General features: G+C 44.0%; 2 protein-coding genes across 2 annotated transcripts; one reads left to right on the top strand and one right to left on the bottom strand.

Annotated features, from left to right (window-relative positions):
- The first annotated feature begins 343 nt into the window (after nt 1-343).
- LOC120904013 (zinc finger protein weckle-like) lies at nt 344-2,680 on the top strand. Its single transcript, XM_040313714.1, has 6 exons — nt 344-694; nt 766-1,063; nt 1,130-1,628; nt 1,690-1,885; nt 1,959-2,311; nt 2,380-2,680. The coding sequence occupies exons 1-6, from the start codon at nt 581-583 to the stop codon at nt 2,555-2,557; spliced, it is 1,638 nt and encodes a 545-aa protein (XP_040169648.1). The 5' UTR covers nt 344-580; the 3' UTR covers nt 2,558-2,680.
- Nucleotides 2,681-5,942: 3,262 nt separating this feature from the next.
- Nucleotides 5,943-10,603, bottom strand: LOC120899547 (leucine-rich repeat extensin-like protein 5). Its single transcript, XM_040305522.1, has 6 exons — nt 10,207-10,603; nt 9,907-10,100; nt 8,184-8,255; nt 6,833-8,083; nt 6,317-6,765; nt 5,943-6,223 (listed from the first exon to the last, which is right to left on the bottom strand). The coding sequence occupies exons 1-6, from the start codon at nt 10,404-10,406 to the stop codon at nt 6,077-6,079; spliced, it is 2,313 nt and encodes a 770-aa protein (XP_040161456.1). The 5' UTR covers nt 10,407-10,603; the 3' UTR covers nt 5,943-6,076.
- Between the last annotated feature and the right edge of the window lie 7,061 nt (nt 10,604-17,664).

Raw genomic sequence — 17,664 nt, 5'->3', positions numbered from 1 at the left:
TGTATTGCAAATTGCATACCTTCTGGCGCTTACTGTGGTTAGGTTGTTTGCTACCACAGTTGATCTCTCAGTTTCAAAAGTCCGTTATGTGGATTTTTTTTCTAACTTAAATGTTTTATTTATTTATCTAAAGTACCAAAAAACATGGGTAAATATTATTGAATTTGTTTAAATATGCAAAACTCATTCACAAAAACGCAGAAGAAATGAAAGTGTATGGCTGCTTGCAGTGTAGCAGTTGGGCAAACAAATTTAACTGACGTACTGACTATCAAGATGGCGAACGGGCGAATCATGATCCAGCCTGGCTGGACGCTCCTGACAGCTAGAAGGAAAGTGTAAACAATCAACAAACAAGTTGTGAGGCATCGTATCAATTCATTTGCATTAAATTTACAATAAAAGTGTATTGTAGCGTTAATTATCCGAACAGGATAAAACGATTTAACTGTGTGGATTTAAACGATTTAAAGTGCAATGCAGTGGTATAGTTTTTAAAGCATGCTATAGCTCAATACGGACGACGCTTGTGTTGTTCAAAACTGTGCGGGAAAACTGAACCAAGAAAGGACACGCGAAGATGTTAACGAGCTGGAAAAGCTGGTGCCGACTCTGTGCGGAAGAAAAAGCGCTTTTAAAACTGGAATCGGTCCGTGATGTTAATGCGGTTATTGGTAACTTTTTCAATGTTTCGGTAAGCCTCCACCAACATCAAGAGAAAGCCGACGCCTTCCCTTACATTGAAACAAACACTTCTCTTTGCAGTTGATCGAAATCAAAGGCACAGCAGCGAACATATGCGAGGAATGTTTAGGCTTTGTCAACAAACTGGAACACTTCGAAGCGAGATGCCATCAAACGAACCGGCTGTTTACCTACCTGGCGAAGCACTTGCCGGACGAAACGCACCCGCTCGACCTGAAGCAGATCCGCAGCAAGTATCTCGACGAGATGCTTCCGAACGATGGAGATGAGGAGCTGTTTGAGGTGCTGGAAGTGGAGAGCGAACGTGCGAAGGAGCTGCTAAGCATTGATCCCGTGCTGGAAACGCAAGATATACAGGGTAATAGGAAATGCACTGCAGCTTTCGTTGCGATTCGTTCTATAACGTTGTCCCCTTTTGTTGCAGAGCTCGGTAAAGTGGCGGACGACAATACGGAAGTGTTGTACCAGGTGGAGTCGCTGACTGTTTCCAGCGTTCAAAATGAGCTGGAAAACAATGCGAACGAGACGGAGCAGTGGGAAATGTTGGAGGTCGATATGGACGATTGTAGCAATGGTCTGGAGACGAACGATGAGAACGTGGAAGAGGAGGAGTTTGACAAATTTTCCGACTCGGATTACGAACCAGAGACGAGCGGATCGGCCAGCGGTACAAAGCGTGACCAGAGCAAGGGAAAAGATGACTCCGAGTCCCCGATCGATGGGGACGATGAAAGCGTACCCTCCAAGCTGCCCCAAAAACGAAGGTACACGACGGCCAGAGGCGCTTCCCCCAATCAGCAGGTGCATCAGTGTAAATACTGTCGGAAAACGTTCAAATGCAACAGTCAGCTAACGAGGCATGAGTACATCCATCTGACGCAGGATGGGAAGCCACGCTACTCATGCGAAATTTGTCGCAAAGTGTAGGTGTTTTGAGGGTGGGAATCACTTTCAGCAAACTAATTTCTCGGCGTTGTGTTTCAGGTTTACTAAATCCTCTATCCGGCGGGCGCACATGCGAATGATGCACGAGGGCGCAAAACCGTACATGTGCGAGGAGTGCGGCAAACCGTTCAGCTCGAAGGGAGCACTGAAGGAGCACTACATCGTGCACTCCGAGGAGCGACCGTTTAAGTGTGCGTACTGTCCGAAAAGCTTTAAAAATGCGCCACGTCTTAAGGTAGGTTTGGTTGCACTATTTGTCCTGAACGCTTTCAGCAAACACTTCACACATTCCCTTTTCCATTCCGCAGACACACGAAGATACTCACAACGATACGCTGTACGTGTGTCCGCACTGTGGCTTGAAGCTCAACACCAAGCGCACCCTCAACATGCATATGGTTGTGCATTCGGATCAGAAAAAGTTCAAATGCCAGGAGTGTGGCAACGAGTACAAGCGCTCCAAGGCGCTGAAGGCACACCTAATACTGCACACCGGGCTGCGGCCGTACCAGTGCCCGTTTTGTGATAAAACCTTTGCAAACGGATCGAACTGTCGCAGCCACAAGAAGAAGTTTCATCCGCGCGAGCTGGCCGCACTGGAGGCGGCGGGTGGGCAGAAACCGGCTGCCAACATTCCGAAACTGGAACACCTTCAGCGAAAGTGAGAATAGACAGAGTGCTGTGTGGTCAATTCAGGAGAAATAGTAATAATCTTTCATTTCATTCCAGAAGCCAAAGCGATGGGGAAGGCGTTGAGATTACGAGGAAACACATTCGCTCAACTGCGCGAGCATCGAACAGTAGCAGAGGGAAAGAACGACAGGAACAACTGACGCTCACTGCTGATGAAGCAGATACGGATGGGTCGCCGATCAAATCTGAGCTAAAAATGGAGCTTAATGTGTGAAAAGATCCGGCATATCTCGCTGGTAGGTAGCTTAGGACAGGCAATTGTAAGGTGTAGACTAAGTAACGGTAATTAAGCTAAGGATTGCGGTTGAATCACAACAGTTGTATAAGCAAAAAACTATTTATTTGATTGATTCCTTTACTCCAGTTCAGATGACGATTAGCTTTTGTTGGATTTCATTCAGTTGGCTAACTATCCTAATGCTAAATGGCTATTGTATTTTATAAACGTCGATGGAGCTTCAAATCGTAGATATCGGCCCCGGAACTACCAGAACCTTAAATTTACTCTGAATCTTACAGGGTTTCTCACGATTTATTGGTCAGTTCTAGTGTTGGGCATTGTGCGCGAGTGCGCACTGTGCGCACAGCACACCTCATTGTGCGCACTGCACAGAACACTTTGTACTGTGCGAGCACACTTCGCACAGTGCGCGCACTTCGCACTTTTCGCACAGTGCGAGCACACTCCGCACGGTGCGCGCACTTTTCGCACAGTGCGTGCGCACTCCGCACTTTTCGCACACTTCGCACAGTGCGGGCACTTTTCGCACACTCCGCACAGTGCGCGCACTTTACGCACAGTGCAAGCACAGTCCGGACTTTTCGCACACTTCGCACAGTGCGAGCACACTCCACACTTTTCGCACACTTCACACAGTGCAAGCATGTTTCGCTAAGTTCGTGCAGTGCTTCACTTTGTACTGTGCGAGCACACTTCGTACCACAGGAAGTCAGGTGGTATAGTACTGAGCATATTTTGACAAACCGCCTTTAAGCATTAGCATCAGTTCGCATTAGCGACTCCGATCCGTTGGTGCTACGAGTTCAAGTCGGTCACATTCATACCACACACATGCCCATCGCCCCCCCCCCCCCTCTCGCCCTGTCCCATGTCTTCTCTTCAGTTAATCACAAAATTTGACTAGGGCTCCGTGTGAAAATTGTAATTTTTGCATTAAAACATGCGCTGCTATCGCAAGCCTGCGACGCGAATAACAGTTTTCGCGTGAAACCAGCTGTCTGTTTTATTGCACAATCGCAAAGCGGTGGCTCCGAGTACAAGCACAGACACGTTTCATCTCAGCCAAATTCAAGAGAAACCTCAACCCACTGGAGCGTCGTTTACCTACGACCTTCACAGTTCATAGTTGTTTTAAAGAAACGCGTGCTTGATGTCAGCCGATTTTTCCTGATAATTTCTTCGGCTACGGACCGCTGTGTTGATATTGTGTTTCGGGGCCTTTAAATTTTTGTCTGGGTGTATTGTATCCTTGTGTTTGTGTAACGGGTTTTCGATGGTGGTCAAGCGCAGCAAATGTCTCCGCGCGGTTTCGGTGTGCTCGTGTACCGGCCATCCACACTTGCAAAGAATTATGTTGTTTCTCGCTCTACCCAATGCCTTGGGCCAACGATGATTAAATTGTATTGATTTCAGCAGTGCGCGCGTGTTTCAGCGTTCTGCGCTTTTGCCATGCGTAAAAGGGTGGAAAAGAAGAGCGAGGAATGAAATGCAGCGTAGAAGGGGGGCTCTTAGATTGAAAAAATATTGTCTATACCCTTTAAAGGATTCGAAACAGGTGTATGCCAAATCGATGGAGTTTCCAATATTTGCATGGATCTACACATGCTTTCTGTTGGGACCAATAATAGCCATCGTGGATGGGCGGGCGGAGTGGAGGGGGGGGGGGGTTTGACTTGAAGAGGTCACGTGTCCGCCAAGTTCATCCACTGTTAGACGAACCCGATGGCTGAGTAAATGAACTCTAAGAGAAAAAGCTGACTTTGGTCGTGTGGTCGTGGTCTTTGTGTACGTACCACCATGGTACGAAGTGTGCTCGCACAGTGCAAAGTGAAGCAAGTGAAGCTTGCACTGTGCGAAAAGTGCGGAGTGCGCGCACAGTGCGGAGTGCGCGCACAGTGCGGAGTGCGCGCACAGTGCGGAGTGCGCGCACAGTGCGAAATGTGCACCGCACACTAAGATGTGCGTGCGTATGCGCACAGCACACCTAATTGTGCTCTTTTTCCCAAGACTAGTCAGTTCTCCTCCTTTTTTTATCTTATTCCATAAATTTTTGGATATCAATACAAATAAACCAAAAAAATATGGGAAACGGCAACAAATCGTGGGAACGCACCAAAGAAATATGGAAACCAACCAAAAATTGATGGGAACTAACCAATAAATCGTGGGAAAGTTTGTTTCTCGCTTTCCAGCTGATCTCCATGTTTATAAGTTCACGAATCTCCATGTTTATTGGATGCTCCTATATAAATCCTCATAATGGAACCGACCTCCGTGGCCAGAAAGTGAAGCAGAATCCAAATATCCAGAAACTAATCCCCAACCTATCGATGTAAAGGGTGATCTTGAACTGATCTTGATCTTGATCAGAAACTGATCCTATTTCTTGAACTGGTTTTGATTCTATTCCTAAATTGGGATTCAAATGATCCGAAAAAGATTCGAGGAATTGGTACAGAATTCCTGAAAATTGGTATCGTATCTATGTCTATTCTGAAGCTTGTTTTAAACCAATCTCGTCCTGCGAATGATCCCAAAGCTATCCTTCCCTTAGAATTATATCCAAACTTACTCCAGTACGGGAGCTAATGCTAAACCGCTTTTGATATGAACAAGCTTGCACTGATATCGGGATGTATCGAACCTATTGCGGTCATGAAAATGATCTCCTAACTGTGTCGTTTCTGGAACTAGCTCAGTATCAATTCGGTTGTTCTTGTTCCTGGGACCAGACCTGGGAGTAAAACAATCTAGTCCTGGAAATCCCAATGTTTGACCGAAGAATTGGTCTCAGAGCTATCACGGTTCAGTCACTGATACCCAACTTATTCCGATTTTGGAGTTAATTCCCTGCCTTACAGGGATATTGTAAATTCATCCCAAAAGTACTACGATTCTGGAGCTGATATTAGCCCTGTAACGAATTCTTAACTATTTTTGAATCTGTGCCCAGTCTCCAGAGTTCATGATGATCTTGAAATCTTCAACAGATCATGAGCCCTAGAATTTCTGATATAACGGAACTGTTTCCAACAACTCCGACATACAGTTTGGAGTCAAGGTTAGTTATCTCACGCTCTGCAATAAGTGTTTCGAGAGCATCTGTGAAAGATGAGGCGGCTCCATCTCACACTCAATCCAATCTGCTCTAGTGTTTCGAAAATGTCTTCTCACTCTTTTGGGGCGTTAATCATGTGATTGTTTTGTTCTTGACCCCATGTAGAATCCTTAGAGGTTGCTACAGTGCGTACCTAAATGTTAGAGTTATGTAAGAGTTTTATTACATGCCCAATGTAAGTCACCTTTCGGATGATCGACAGTAACAAATCAAACACACCCCATCTTAACCTCAATACCAGGTAGTTTACAGTTCTTCATTGATCAATAAACATTCCCTCCCGACTGCTGTCCATGTCTGCGTCCTGGGTGAGCATGTCTAGCGTCCAATTAACCGTGGGACTCCTCGCAATCCTGCCACTAAGCGCTAATGCATTATAAATATTTTTCCCTAAAATCCTCGATCTGCTTCATCGCGAACGCTGCCATCATGTTCGCTTTCTCCTGCACCTCCTTGTTGCTCAGGTCCCGGATGCTGCCAAACGATCGCGTATTGCCGACCCATTGATTCGGTAGATTAACCTGCAAAACAGTGAAACAAGGCAAAATGATACCACAACAGTACAGAACGGTTCATTCCTTGTGCAACAGTGTAGTGTAGCCGTGCATTCGTACCTTATGGCGAGCGATGGACCGGATGATCAGAATCGCAACGTACACGGTGAAGTACAGCGTAAAGTACAGCGGCACGTACCAAAGCGTCCGGCTGAGGTAGTAGTAGCTGTAGTTCTTAAGCCGGGGCGTTTCCGGTGCGGGCGGTGGCGGTGGCGGAGGAGCGGGCGTCGTAGGCTCGTCGTGATGATGGTGATGATCGTGATCATGGTCGAAGATGATGTCCGGATAGTGATCATGGTCGAAGCCGGTGAAGTAAGGAAAATCATGCTCGTGATGGTGATGGTCGTGATGATGATGGTCGTAGTCTGCATCCATGCCGGACGGTGGGCCGGACGGTGGGCCATCCATTGCCGGAGCACTCGCCATCGGCATCGCCATCTGCGGGGGCATTTTGTTCATCTGCTGCGGCGCCATCATCGGTGCCATTTGCTGCATCGGTGGGCGATTATCTGGAGTGGAGGCGCAAAATGATAAGTAACATTGTCGCACGGCCCTCTTCAGCAGTGGGACACTCACCGGAGTAGCTCGGCGGCAGATACTGCGGCTTGCCCGGACCAACCGATATGGTACCGATGGCATCGTCACCTGGAATGCCGGAAGCAGGAGGAAGATAGCTGGTCACAGCGTTGTTTTGGCTCGGGGGTCGGTTCGAGGGAGGCAGATAGGGCGAGTGGACGTTCGGTGGAAATTTGTACAACTCGGCCGGTGCTATGTACGGTGGGCGGTAGGGTGAGGGTGGGGTAAGATTGACGGGGGAGTTCGGATTGCCCGACGGCGGTGGAAGGTAGCTAGTGACGGAGGCTGGTGGGGACTCTTTCCCACTGGGTGGAAGATAGTCCGAATGAATGTTGGGAGGGAATTTGAAGTTGCCGGACGGGCTGGGAGGCATTTGAGCGGAGGGGGCGGGTTTTAAGTTGGCCGCTGCCTGGGGATCACCAGAAGGGGGTGGTATGTAGCTGGTAGCCGAGGGCAGTGCGGGGGAATTGGGTCCATCCGGTGGCAGATAGTTAGCCATCGTGTTGGGTGGAAATCGGTGCAGTTCGGACGGTTGAACTGACCCTGTCGGATTGACCCATTCATTGTTGGGAACGGGCTTTAAATTGGCCGGCGAACGGGGATCACCCGAAGGTGCCGCCCCGTAGCTCGTGCCCGTGTGTTCGGTAGAGTCAGCGTCTCCATTGCCATCCGGCGGCAGATAGCTGGCGTTAACATTGGGCGGGAATTGGTACAGCTCGACCGTACCTTTGTACGACGATTGGCCAGCCTGTGCAGCGACAGCCACGGTAATGTCACCCGAAGGTGGTGGCAGATAGCTCGTGACCGGGTTTTTAGACCGTTCGAACGTCCCCACCGGATAGGTGGCGTTAGTGTTGGGAGGAAATTGGAACAAATCGCTCGACGGTTTGTAACTGTCCGTGCTGGGCTTTTTCTGCGGGGGCAAATGACCGGTGTGGGAGTTGGGAGGGAAGAGGATAATTTCGGAAGAAGCATCCATCGTCGAACTGGGCGAGGTGGGCAGGATGGGTTTGTTCGTGGAAGCGGATGGTGGCGACGAATCCTCACCAGAGTTGGGCACGGGCGTCGGCACAAAGATCGGTTGGTCTGGCTGGGACGGTGGTGGTCCTGGTGGTGATGGCGGTCCTGACGGTGGCGCAGGCACACTGACCGGACTATTGTCGGAGGCAGCAGGGCGCAGCGCACTCGGGACCGGTACGCTGACCGGGCTGTTGAAGGAAGCGGCCGGTATCGATGCAAACGGAGCGGCGGCTGCTTTGGGAAAACGAAAAACAAGGGAACGAGGAAAGTTATTGAAGTGGAAGTTTGATTGGCAAAATAGTGGGCAATATTGTGGTGACGCTACTGTTACCGGGTTGCTTTTGCTTCTTCAGCTTGTAGATGGTGCCGCCGTACGCTTCGCCGGGTGCAAATCGGTCCATTGCTGGTAGCCCGAAATGGGTGATTTTGGAAAGGGGGAAAAAACAAAAACCCAAAAAACGTTAAAAACAGTGCTGTCTACAGCATACGCCCAGGATTCCAGGATGCAGTATACGTTGTAGGAATTGAAAGGTAGTGATGGGAGTACAGTAATCGATTCGTGAATCCAATCCAACTCCGACTTTTTGAGACCAAATCCGAATTAGAAATACATCGACATCGACTCAGACGAAACTGGATATCTCTGAATGGAAACCAATCAATCGGGATTGAATCCGTATTGCTCCGAATAAAGAAGAATCGTTTGTTATCATCATAGCTACTCATATGAATAATCAAAAATATGAACTTTAGTAAACGTTCCTAAAAAAACCGTCCAATTTAAAAGGTTATCATCACTGTGCAAGCGCTGCGTGTTTCAAACGATCGCATTAGTAACAGTGAGTGAGGCTAGTAATAGTCAGCACAGAGAGTGAGTGAATTGAATCCGAAAAGAGGGAATCTCAAGTTGGCAAAGAGAGTGAGAGAGTTGAATCAGTAAACTGATTCAAATGAACTCTGATTTGAATGTTGAGTACATGCTTTTGCAGGATTCAACTGACACGCTAAAGAGTGATCTTTAACAACTAATTCAAATTCAAACTTTAAAAGATTTAAATTATCATAGTCACTCCTATACTCCGATTTAAATGACTGAAAAGAGTGAATATTCGCATCTGTAATAAATATATTTTGTTTGGTATTATTTATGATTCTCTTTTGGAATGTATGGTTGAATTAACTGCAAAGATTTTAGAATGCACAGATATTTCCCGATATACGCCATACTCGATACAAGCGATTTTCCGAAATTGACAGTTCTTTAAGCAAATTGTACCGATTTGACACATCAAATGTGAAATGCAAAATAAATTGGTCAAATTGAAAAACAAAACATTTTAAGAACAACATTTTTATCTTTAGTTAAAATCAGATCCAATAACTAATTTAGTGGCTAAAACCTACAAAATTAAGCAAAATTATACTAAATTTAGCTATAATTTGACAGAAAACCTCGAAATTCGACTTACGCTAATATTCGAGATATTATTGTCTCTATTGCCTCCGGTCCGCGAATCAGCGTATATCAAGGAATACCTGTACGTTATTGATTCATTTGTCTTGCTTGGTTTCGTATTTATTAGTAGATTTAGTAGATTTAGTAGAGAAAATTTAGTAGATTACTAGGAGCTGATCTGATTTTAGCTCCTTACCAGTTGTTCGAGTGGAACAACTATGATAACTGTGTGTTATCATTATGCTCAAAGCAACTTTGGGGAACTTTGGGTTGAGACGTGTTTAAGGTGAACGATATGGTGTAGATACAAAATCAATGTAGAGTAAGATCTTGTTGTGGAGTAGGAACTTTATCAATTACGACTTGCATGTCTTGCATTTAATTCCCAACAACTGTATATAGTTCCTTAAATATAGGAAGTTTCTGTAAGGAACTGTATAGTTGGAGGATGTAGATTATCACTAATTCTGTTGATTCTGAAGTTGATCTGGATTCGAATCTTACATTAGCTGGATACGAAACAATTCCATTTTGTCCATCACTACAGGAAAAAGGTAAAGTAACAAGTCCACCCCCACCCAAATCGTGTTTATCTTACCGACTGGAGCGTTATAGTACGGTACACTGTTGGGAGTGTTTTGCGAGTAGCTCGGATAGACAATGTATTTCGGCGTCTTGTAACCGGCGTTCGGTCTCGCCACCTGCACCGGCTTCGACAGGAAATCGGGATGTATCGAGAATGGGAAGCTGGGTGCTCCACTGCCACCGCCACTGGAAAACCCTCGGCCGGAGCTTTGATGATGATGATGGGAGGGAACAAGAACAAAAACCGCATGAAATAAGTGTCAGAATCATTGAAGTAGATTGGGTCGGTTGGTGGTACGGTGGGTTATCTTACGATTCACTTGCTTCCTGCCGGTGTGCACTGCCAGCGATTTGTTGCTGCTCGCTGGTCACATTCCGGCTGCTCTCCGGTTGGTGGGCCGGTTCACTCGAGTATGAATTGAAAACGATCGTTTTCGGTTCACTGTAGCCGAGCAGCTGTGTAAATAGCACTAAAACGATCGAGCGCTTAATGTGGCTCATGGTGTTTGGCATAATTGTGTGTATCCTTGTCGGGTTCTTAATAGTAACAGCTTGCTGCAGCGCCTTTTTTCACTAAACTTGTAGCACACACGCGTTGTTTGAATGTCCTTTTACAATTTCACACGTACACACTCGCACACACTGTCTACGTTCTAGCTGCTTTCATTCCACATTTGTCTTATCAGCGAGAAGCAGTAGAGATGCGTCTTATCGCGCACTCATCTTGCGATGAAATGAACATGAACCGTCCGCTGTAAACACAGTAATCGGCTCCGGTCGGTCCGATCGAGGTTCGAATTATTCGTGAGCTTTTCCTGCACCATGAACCACCAACTAGCCGTACCCGTTTCCGGCTCCTCTGCTCCTGTGCTTCGAAACGTGACAAATATTTTCTGGCTCGTTGAAACTGGGCCATACATATCGGGCGGTAAGGATAGATTTCCCTCACTCGTACGGAGTTCGACTGTGAAATGACCTGCTTTTCTTCGCTGGAAGATGAAAGGTGCTAATCGGTGTAAAGTAGCTTCGTTCTTCTTCTAAGTAAGGTGTCGACGGCAGCTTTGCATGCTCCAGTTCTTATGATCGAGCCACTGGCTTGCGCTTCCCCACTGGATTGCGCGAAACCAATAGAAAGTTTCACCGTCTCGGCGCAAAGTTAGGACGTCTGGACATCATCATCATTTGACCCATATTTTGCCATGGCTTTGCTATGCTTTTTGATTCGACGTAAGCGAAAGTGCAGTCGGTGGTTGTTGGGGCGACCTGGAAAAAAATATGGGCCCCAATTGACCACGTTTCGCTGGTGCGCTGGGGCGATGGAGCTTAAAATCATGCGTAAAGAAGTTTAGTTGAAGCGTTATAATCATTGACGAGAATCAGCAAAGCAAACAGTGGGATTGCGTGGCAGTTTTTAGACTGGAAATGAAGATGTAGTCAACTGAATGAAAGTGTATCGTAGGTGGAGAAAGCTCAATTTGGTGCCCTCTGTTAGAAGAAACATTGTAAGCCTGTTTGACTTGCACGTGGAAGGAGGAAGTGCGCTTAAATACTGCAGCACAGGTTTTCATTGCATATTTTTAAGAGGAAAAGTCCCGCTAAAGTTGTTTCATTGTCCTGGCACTCCAAATCGCTATTGATATCGTGCTATTATAGATCATGACCATTTATTCAATTTAAAAAGGTCTATGGAAGACAACAGAACGTTCTTCTTGTTTGAAAAAGATTATAATAATAGTTTTCAAAGAGTTTAAATAACACAATAAATTGTAATAAACTTGCAATAAAAATAAATGAATGGTGGCCATGAACTCGTTTAGCAGACTTATTATTTATTACATTTTTTGAGCTAGTTTGTTATTCTTGCTATATTTTTGTATTTAATTTCACTGCATCAAATGTGCTTGCAAAAATGTAAAAAAATAGTAAACAATCTTCTTATATTCTTTAAAATTTAAGAAAAACTTTGTGAGTTCATAACACACAACACTTAATACATTTGTTTTTCTAAAGTGATCAAACATCAAAGTTAAAAAGATTAAATTAATGAAGCTCAATATAATAAAGATCATATAGTCTCCCTATACACCACACTACACCTAAGAAACAATTAATGTAAACTGGTATAAATTTTGACTTTTTCGAGGACAGCATTCTCATAAATAGGAGCCGTGCAAAATTCAAAGAATGTTTTCAAATCTATCGCAAGCAGTTGAGCAGTTTGAGCAGTTTTAAGCAGTTGATTACAATTCTGATTTGTGAACCTTCTGTTCTGTTTAAATTTTCGATTGGTCGAAACCGTTTTTGATTATTTTGGATTGTTTCGATTTATTTTAAATTTAACCACCTTGTACAGACTTATTTTCAATACAAATCCAGTAACGCTGTCTTAATCTCCTCCAATAGGAAGCTGTGTGCTAGCTCCGTGTCTTTTTAGGATAATTTGCACAAAAAACACGATTTTTGGTTTTAAAAAGACTACAACGACCTTTGTTCTGGTTGTAGTTAACCATGACATAAACCAAACTACGACAAGCACATGCTTCATGCTGCATCTGCATAAACTACACTACAGAGGAGCATGTGGAGTGTCCGGAGCGTCCTGAACTATATTAAGCGTATGGAGCGTACGGAGCTACACAGAGCTGATCTTGAGCATACGTCCTCTTCTCTTCACAATAACTTTCTTTACACAACACTAAGTGTATGGTTGTAGTTTAGTTTTTCATATTTTTTCAAATTAAATGTAATTAATATTCTATGCTTTGCCGGAATCGCACACTGATTAAGGAAATTCGTTGAATTAAAATTAATTAAAATTAATATTACTTCCACTTACTGGAATTGTTCATTTGTAGCATTAAACTTTTGGATTAAATATTCCTAGAATATCGTCATTATTCCCACCGAACCGCAATAATCCATTTTCTATAATTCTTGCTAACTCCAACTAAAAACACATCCACCACCTTCCTGCCAAAATAATCCATTCAACTGTAATAACACAAACGTCCGGTTACATAATTAATCCATTACCAGCTTAAACCAGTTTGATGTATTTGCTCCTTTTAACGACAATTCCACAAAGGAAAATAAATGCATTTCATGGAAATTGAATTATAAACAACAGTTGCCGTTCGTTTTTGATGTGTAATAATAAATCGAGATCAAAATATATATCGTCGCTGTTATAAAACAAGCGTCCAGTGTGGTTCTATCGGTTCTATTTGAATAAAAGCCAGCTCGATAACGTTTCTTTTTTCCCCACTTTTCCCGTTTTACAGTCCTGCATTTTACGTACACGTGGTGGTGCGGGATGATGTATAAAACGAATGAAATAAAACATCACGACAGGCGGGATTGATCTTTTGCTATGATATTATTGCCCATGCTCGGGGAGGTTGAGGAGGTGGTGATCGCAAATATGGCTTTCGTCGATCAAACCTTCAACCTACGTTCGGAATGAAAATTATATCAATCAATGTTTTTTTCTCCCGTGCAATTCAACCCTTTCCTTCCTATATCTCCCTCTGTCGCCTGTCACTGTCGGTTTATTTGCACAGATTTGTTTGCTTTTGTGTCCTGGCCCCACAAAACCCAGTAAAGGAAGGGTAATGAAAGTGATTTCATTTTTTTTGTGGGCTCCGAGCTTCGATGTTGGTTCCTGGGAGCTGCCCACAGGAATCGTTGCGTTGTGTGTGTGTGTGTGTTTGTGTGACAGGAAACCGTGCGTGTGCGTGTTTGCCAGTTCTGCTTGGATGATTGATGCTGTGCTGTGTACAGTTGGTTACAGTTTCGTGTGGTCTTTTGGAAAAGATGGAAAATGAATTTGTTCACGTGTGTGTGTGTTTGATAGTTTGAATCCACAAAAAAAAATCACATTCATTTCTGTATGTTGAACATCACCACCAGCGAACTACGCTCTACCGCAAATTAGTGGCGAATGATGTCGTTCTACGCGAGGGTCCAACAAGCTGCTGCCGGCGAGGTTGCAAAAAAGCAGGACATCCAGCGGTCCCATTTATGGTTTCGGCCCCGTGATTGTAATCCTCTCCCCCCTTCGTAATGTGACGTGTCCAATCAATTGCTTGTGAAAGTGCGTTTATCATCGTCGCAATTTTCCACCCAGCCCAGCAATATTGCGCCCAATCAGGGATGATATTTAAACAGAACCGTTGCAGTCTCTTTATCTCCGCAGCAAATCGTGGCGTTGGCGCGGTGTTAAGCACGTACGCAAGGTGCCAAATTTGACAGCAGCAACACCGGTCAAGCGTGCGTTAGCGTGTGTTGTGGGTTCGGTTTTTGGGGCTCTCTTCATTTGACTGTGCTGGCAACGTGGGACGTGATGTTGGGCCGGACGCGTGATTACAAGAGATTGCTGAGGGTTCGAACCGAAGGGTTTTTGATTTATGCCCCAACATTCTTCCACGAGGCACGAGGCATCCGGGGGTGTGAAGCCTAAACACAAGGCCCCCGTCCCCAGCAGCAGTACAAACGGATTAACAAATGTTACGTGCTTTTCATCATTGATGGTGATGCGTGTGATTTTACTATCCGACAAAACGTGACCCGAGCGCTGGCGTGTACTGACCGGGACTCAGAGGAGGGGGTTGCTGCCGAAAATTAACGTCTTTTAGCGCCACCCCTTCCCGAGCCATTTACGCATTGGCAGGCAAATGTGGAGCAGTATAAGAGAAAGCCTAATAAATTCTAGAGCAGTTGGAGCAGTTTCTTTTTTTTAATAAATTTGCTATTTTTGCCAACGAAGAGTAGCTGAATGAATTAAATTTGGTTCCAATTCTACTACCCCGATGTTCCGAGTTCTGGGAAAATGTGTTTTTCGAAAAAATCGCTGCTAAAATATCAAAACCACTCTTCACCAGAGTGCTCCTGTCATCTGCAACAACCTGTCCGAACGAAAACATTGTGAGTTTGGTAGGAATAGAAATCAGTTCGTCGCCGGAAGCACGACACGTTTGGCACATCTGTTCGATTGCCCCCTTGCGGCCGTTTCGTTGGCCCCGCGCACTGTGGTGTTGCTCTGTTTCCTGGGTTTGGAATGGTGTTGGCTGGTTGACGAGTGTGTCCATTTCGTCTAGTTTCGGTGATTTGATGGGGCTGTTTTTCCCCCTGTAGGGGAGAATGTAGGGGATACCTACGGTGCCGAATGAATGATGCCCAAGAAAAACATGTTTCATTTCCACTCCTCCACTATCTCTGCCACCGATGCAACGTAAATCGATTTACGAATCGTTTCGTGAAAATTGAGGAATCTTTCGTAATTGAACATCCGGACGAGACTGTCCAGATTCCGGTGCCGTCGTTTATGTGTTTGTGTGTTTCTATTTTGGGGCGGTTTTTCACACATGGCTTTGAGGTTGGATTGGGAATGTGCGCCTGGGAGGATGCGAAAGTAATGTATGCACACGCCAGCGTTAGAATGGACACGGACAGCCTCACCTGGACCCCAAGAGAGGCAGTCTGACCGTCTCGAGCAAAACAAATGAGGCTTCCAACGTCCTGCTAACTGCGTTCCGTCGATTGAAGGATGACGGTTTGGGCTTTCTACGGAAAAGTCCAAAATAACCCAGGGGCTCACGATCGATGATCGAAAAAACCGTTCTAACGCCGCGTGTAGGCAAATTATTTTATTAGCCCAAACTCCCATCATCAAGCGTGTTCATCAATCTGGCCGGCTGGAGGAAGGATTGATACAGCCGGCGAGGAGTTCAATTTTCATCCGATTCCGGGTATTGGTGGGCAGCAGACAAGGCAGCGTGAGGAATAATAAACGAGCGGAAATCAACCTGACAGACCTGACTGCAATGGCACTGAAGGGTGGAAGGAAATTGCAGCCCGCTCTGTCTAGACGGCGGAGATAAATTAAGTTATCAAGCAATGTCTAGCGCAGTGGTGTGCTGTTGTGTCGTGTAGGCTGTACAATGGCTGGGTGGGTTGTCCTTCTTTGAGACGGAATTGCCCGGTGGGTTGTAGTTTTGTACGATTGGTTACATTGCTAAAATTAGCAAGAATTGCTGAGCGGTTTAAGTGGGATTGTTTACTTGTGTAATGTATTTTATATTAATTTCACAGGCCACATCGAAAGGATTACTAGTAACTTAAGGATTTGACTGCAATATGACGACCTTAAGAAGAAGATTATTTCTTTAAAAGTTCGATTAAAGATATTGGATTGTTTCTAATAAAGTTATTGCTGAGCGAACGACGATGAACTCCAGTTGAAAGTAGTAAATTGACTGAGTCTCCATCGGGAATCTAAAGAAATGCAAACACTTCAGTATAATTAATTTTAAGGATTTTTTTTCCGCCAATGGATTTTTATTTTTTTGAAACCAAACCTGTGAATTACAGCAATACGGCTAAAAGCTGAAGTTGATTTATTTATTTAATAGATATTGTTTTGGTCCATTTTATTTATTTACTTCTTATATTATTTTTCTTGTATCTATTGGTAGATTAATTTAAATGATTTTTTATCGATTTATTTACACATTGATTATTTAGGATATTGGTTTAATTATTTTTTATTACTCATCTTATATTACTGAATTTGATTTGTTTTAATTTATTAAGCTTTGCTATTTATTTATTATTAGACATTGAATATATGACCATATGCGTAAGAATTATGTTATGGACCGAACACCTTCTAGTTAATCTTTTATTAATTAATCTAAGCGTTAAGTTGTAACATCTCATTTTTAAAGCGAAGAATTGCAGAGCTGAAGTTAAAGTATTCAGTAAGATGAAACTTTTAGTGATTATAATAGTTAGCTCGTTTAAATTCCACCAGCTACATAATTAATCGCAGTATTCTTGCAGCGCATCACTGCCCATTTTAGTCACGATTGGCAGGAATATTCGCAAATAATCTGCGTAAATAAGGGATCACAGTAGTTGCATCGTTTAACAAAATCAAGATCATAATACCAAAGAAAACCTTTAACTACATTGAAAAAAATAATCATAATGCATCGGACTTTGATCTCGTCGGTCGTCGTTTAATGCCTATTATAACTTAAGGCTCTATTTTCGGCATTTGGGCATAGTTTTTCCAGAGCTTTTAATGTATTCTTTCCTGATTGTTTGTAGTTGAAGAATAGCTAAACAGGTTGCTCGTCGATGAGTTACAGGCGCTACTCCAATAAATGTTTCAAATGAATGTCTAGGTTACAAGATAAAATATGAGACATAAACATAAAAAAACCATAGCTGAAAGCATGGAAGTTATAGTAAAGAAAACTAATGCTTCACGTAGCTTCAAGTATGCCTAAACCAAATGATCTTAAAACTCATTTAAAAATTTACGAAGCTACCGATTGTTGTGGTTGATCATTTTTATAGAACTTTCTGTTTTTCTCATTTAATTGTGGCAAGTAAGGGATTTTAAAGTCCCGAGCCGAAGAACTGCGATGTTCCCTTACTTTGGGTAAGGTTTTGCTCAGAACTAAGTCTGAGAACTTCTTGAACTGCGAGATAAATTTACCCCTAAACTAGCATCTACAAAGAATTCAATTGAAAACACCAAATATAAGCAGCAAAACAAATTGCCCTAAGATACAACTACATTGTAAAGTGAATTATAGAAACCAAAAAAAAAAAGACAAAAAAAGAACCAAACTTTCACAACCCTCCCCTAGCCGGTGTGAATGAAAAAGTCATCGTGACTGTGACTGGTGGTGAGGGAAAGGAAGCTTTTTCGAAGAAAAAAAAAAAATCTCGCTAACGTGTAACAAGTGACCACTAACTTAAA

The sequence above is a fragment of the Anopheles arabiensis genome, chromosome 3, assembly GCF_016920715.1.
Source record: "Anopheles arabiensis isolate DONGOLA chromosome 3, AaraD3, whole genome shotgun sequence".
Classification (NCBI taxonomy): domain Eukaryota; kingdom Metazoa; phylum Arthropoda; class Insecta; order Diptera; family Culicidae; genus Anopheles; species Anopheles arabiensis.
Note: the sequence above shows the minus strand (reverse complement) of the source record. Positions and strands in the feature narration are given on the sequence as shown.

Excerpts from the sequence above, each read along its gene's own strand:
- LOC120899547 (XM_040305522.1), bottom strand. The coding sequence starts at position 10,406 with ATGCCAAACACCATGAGCCACATTAAGCGCTCGATCGTTTTAGTGCTA. Across the intron at positions 10,101-10,206 it reads CGGCAGGAAGCAAGTGAATC|CTCCGGCCGAGGGTTTTCCA; the intron begins GTAAGATAACCC and ends TCATCATCAAAG. Across the intron at positions 8,256-9,906 it reads GTACTATAACGCTCCAGTCG|CAATGGACCGATTTGCACCC; the intron begins GTAAGATAAACA and ends TCGGGCTACCAG.
- LOC120904013 (XM_040313714.1), top strand. The coding sequence starts at position 581 with ATGTTAACGAGCTGGAAAAGCTGGTGCCGACTCTGTGCGGAAGAAAAA. Across the intron at positions 1,886-1,958 it reads AAAATGCGCCACGTCTTAAG|ACACACGAAGATACTCACAA; the intron begins GTAGGTTTGGTT and ends TCCATTCCGCAG. Across the intron at positions 2,312-2,379 it reads CTGGAACACCTTCAGCGAAA|AAGCCAAAGCGATGGGGAAG; the intron begins GTGAGAATAGAC and ends ATTTCATTCCAG.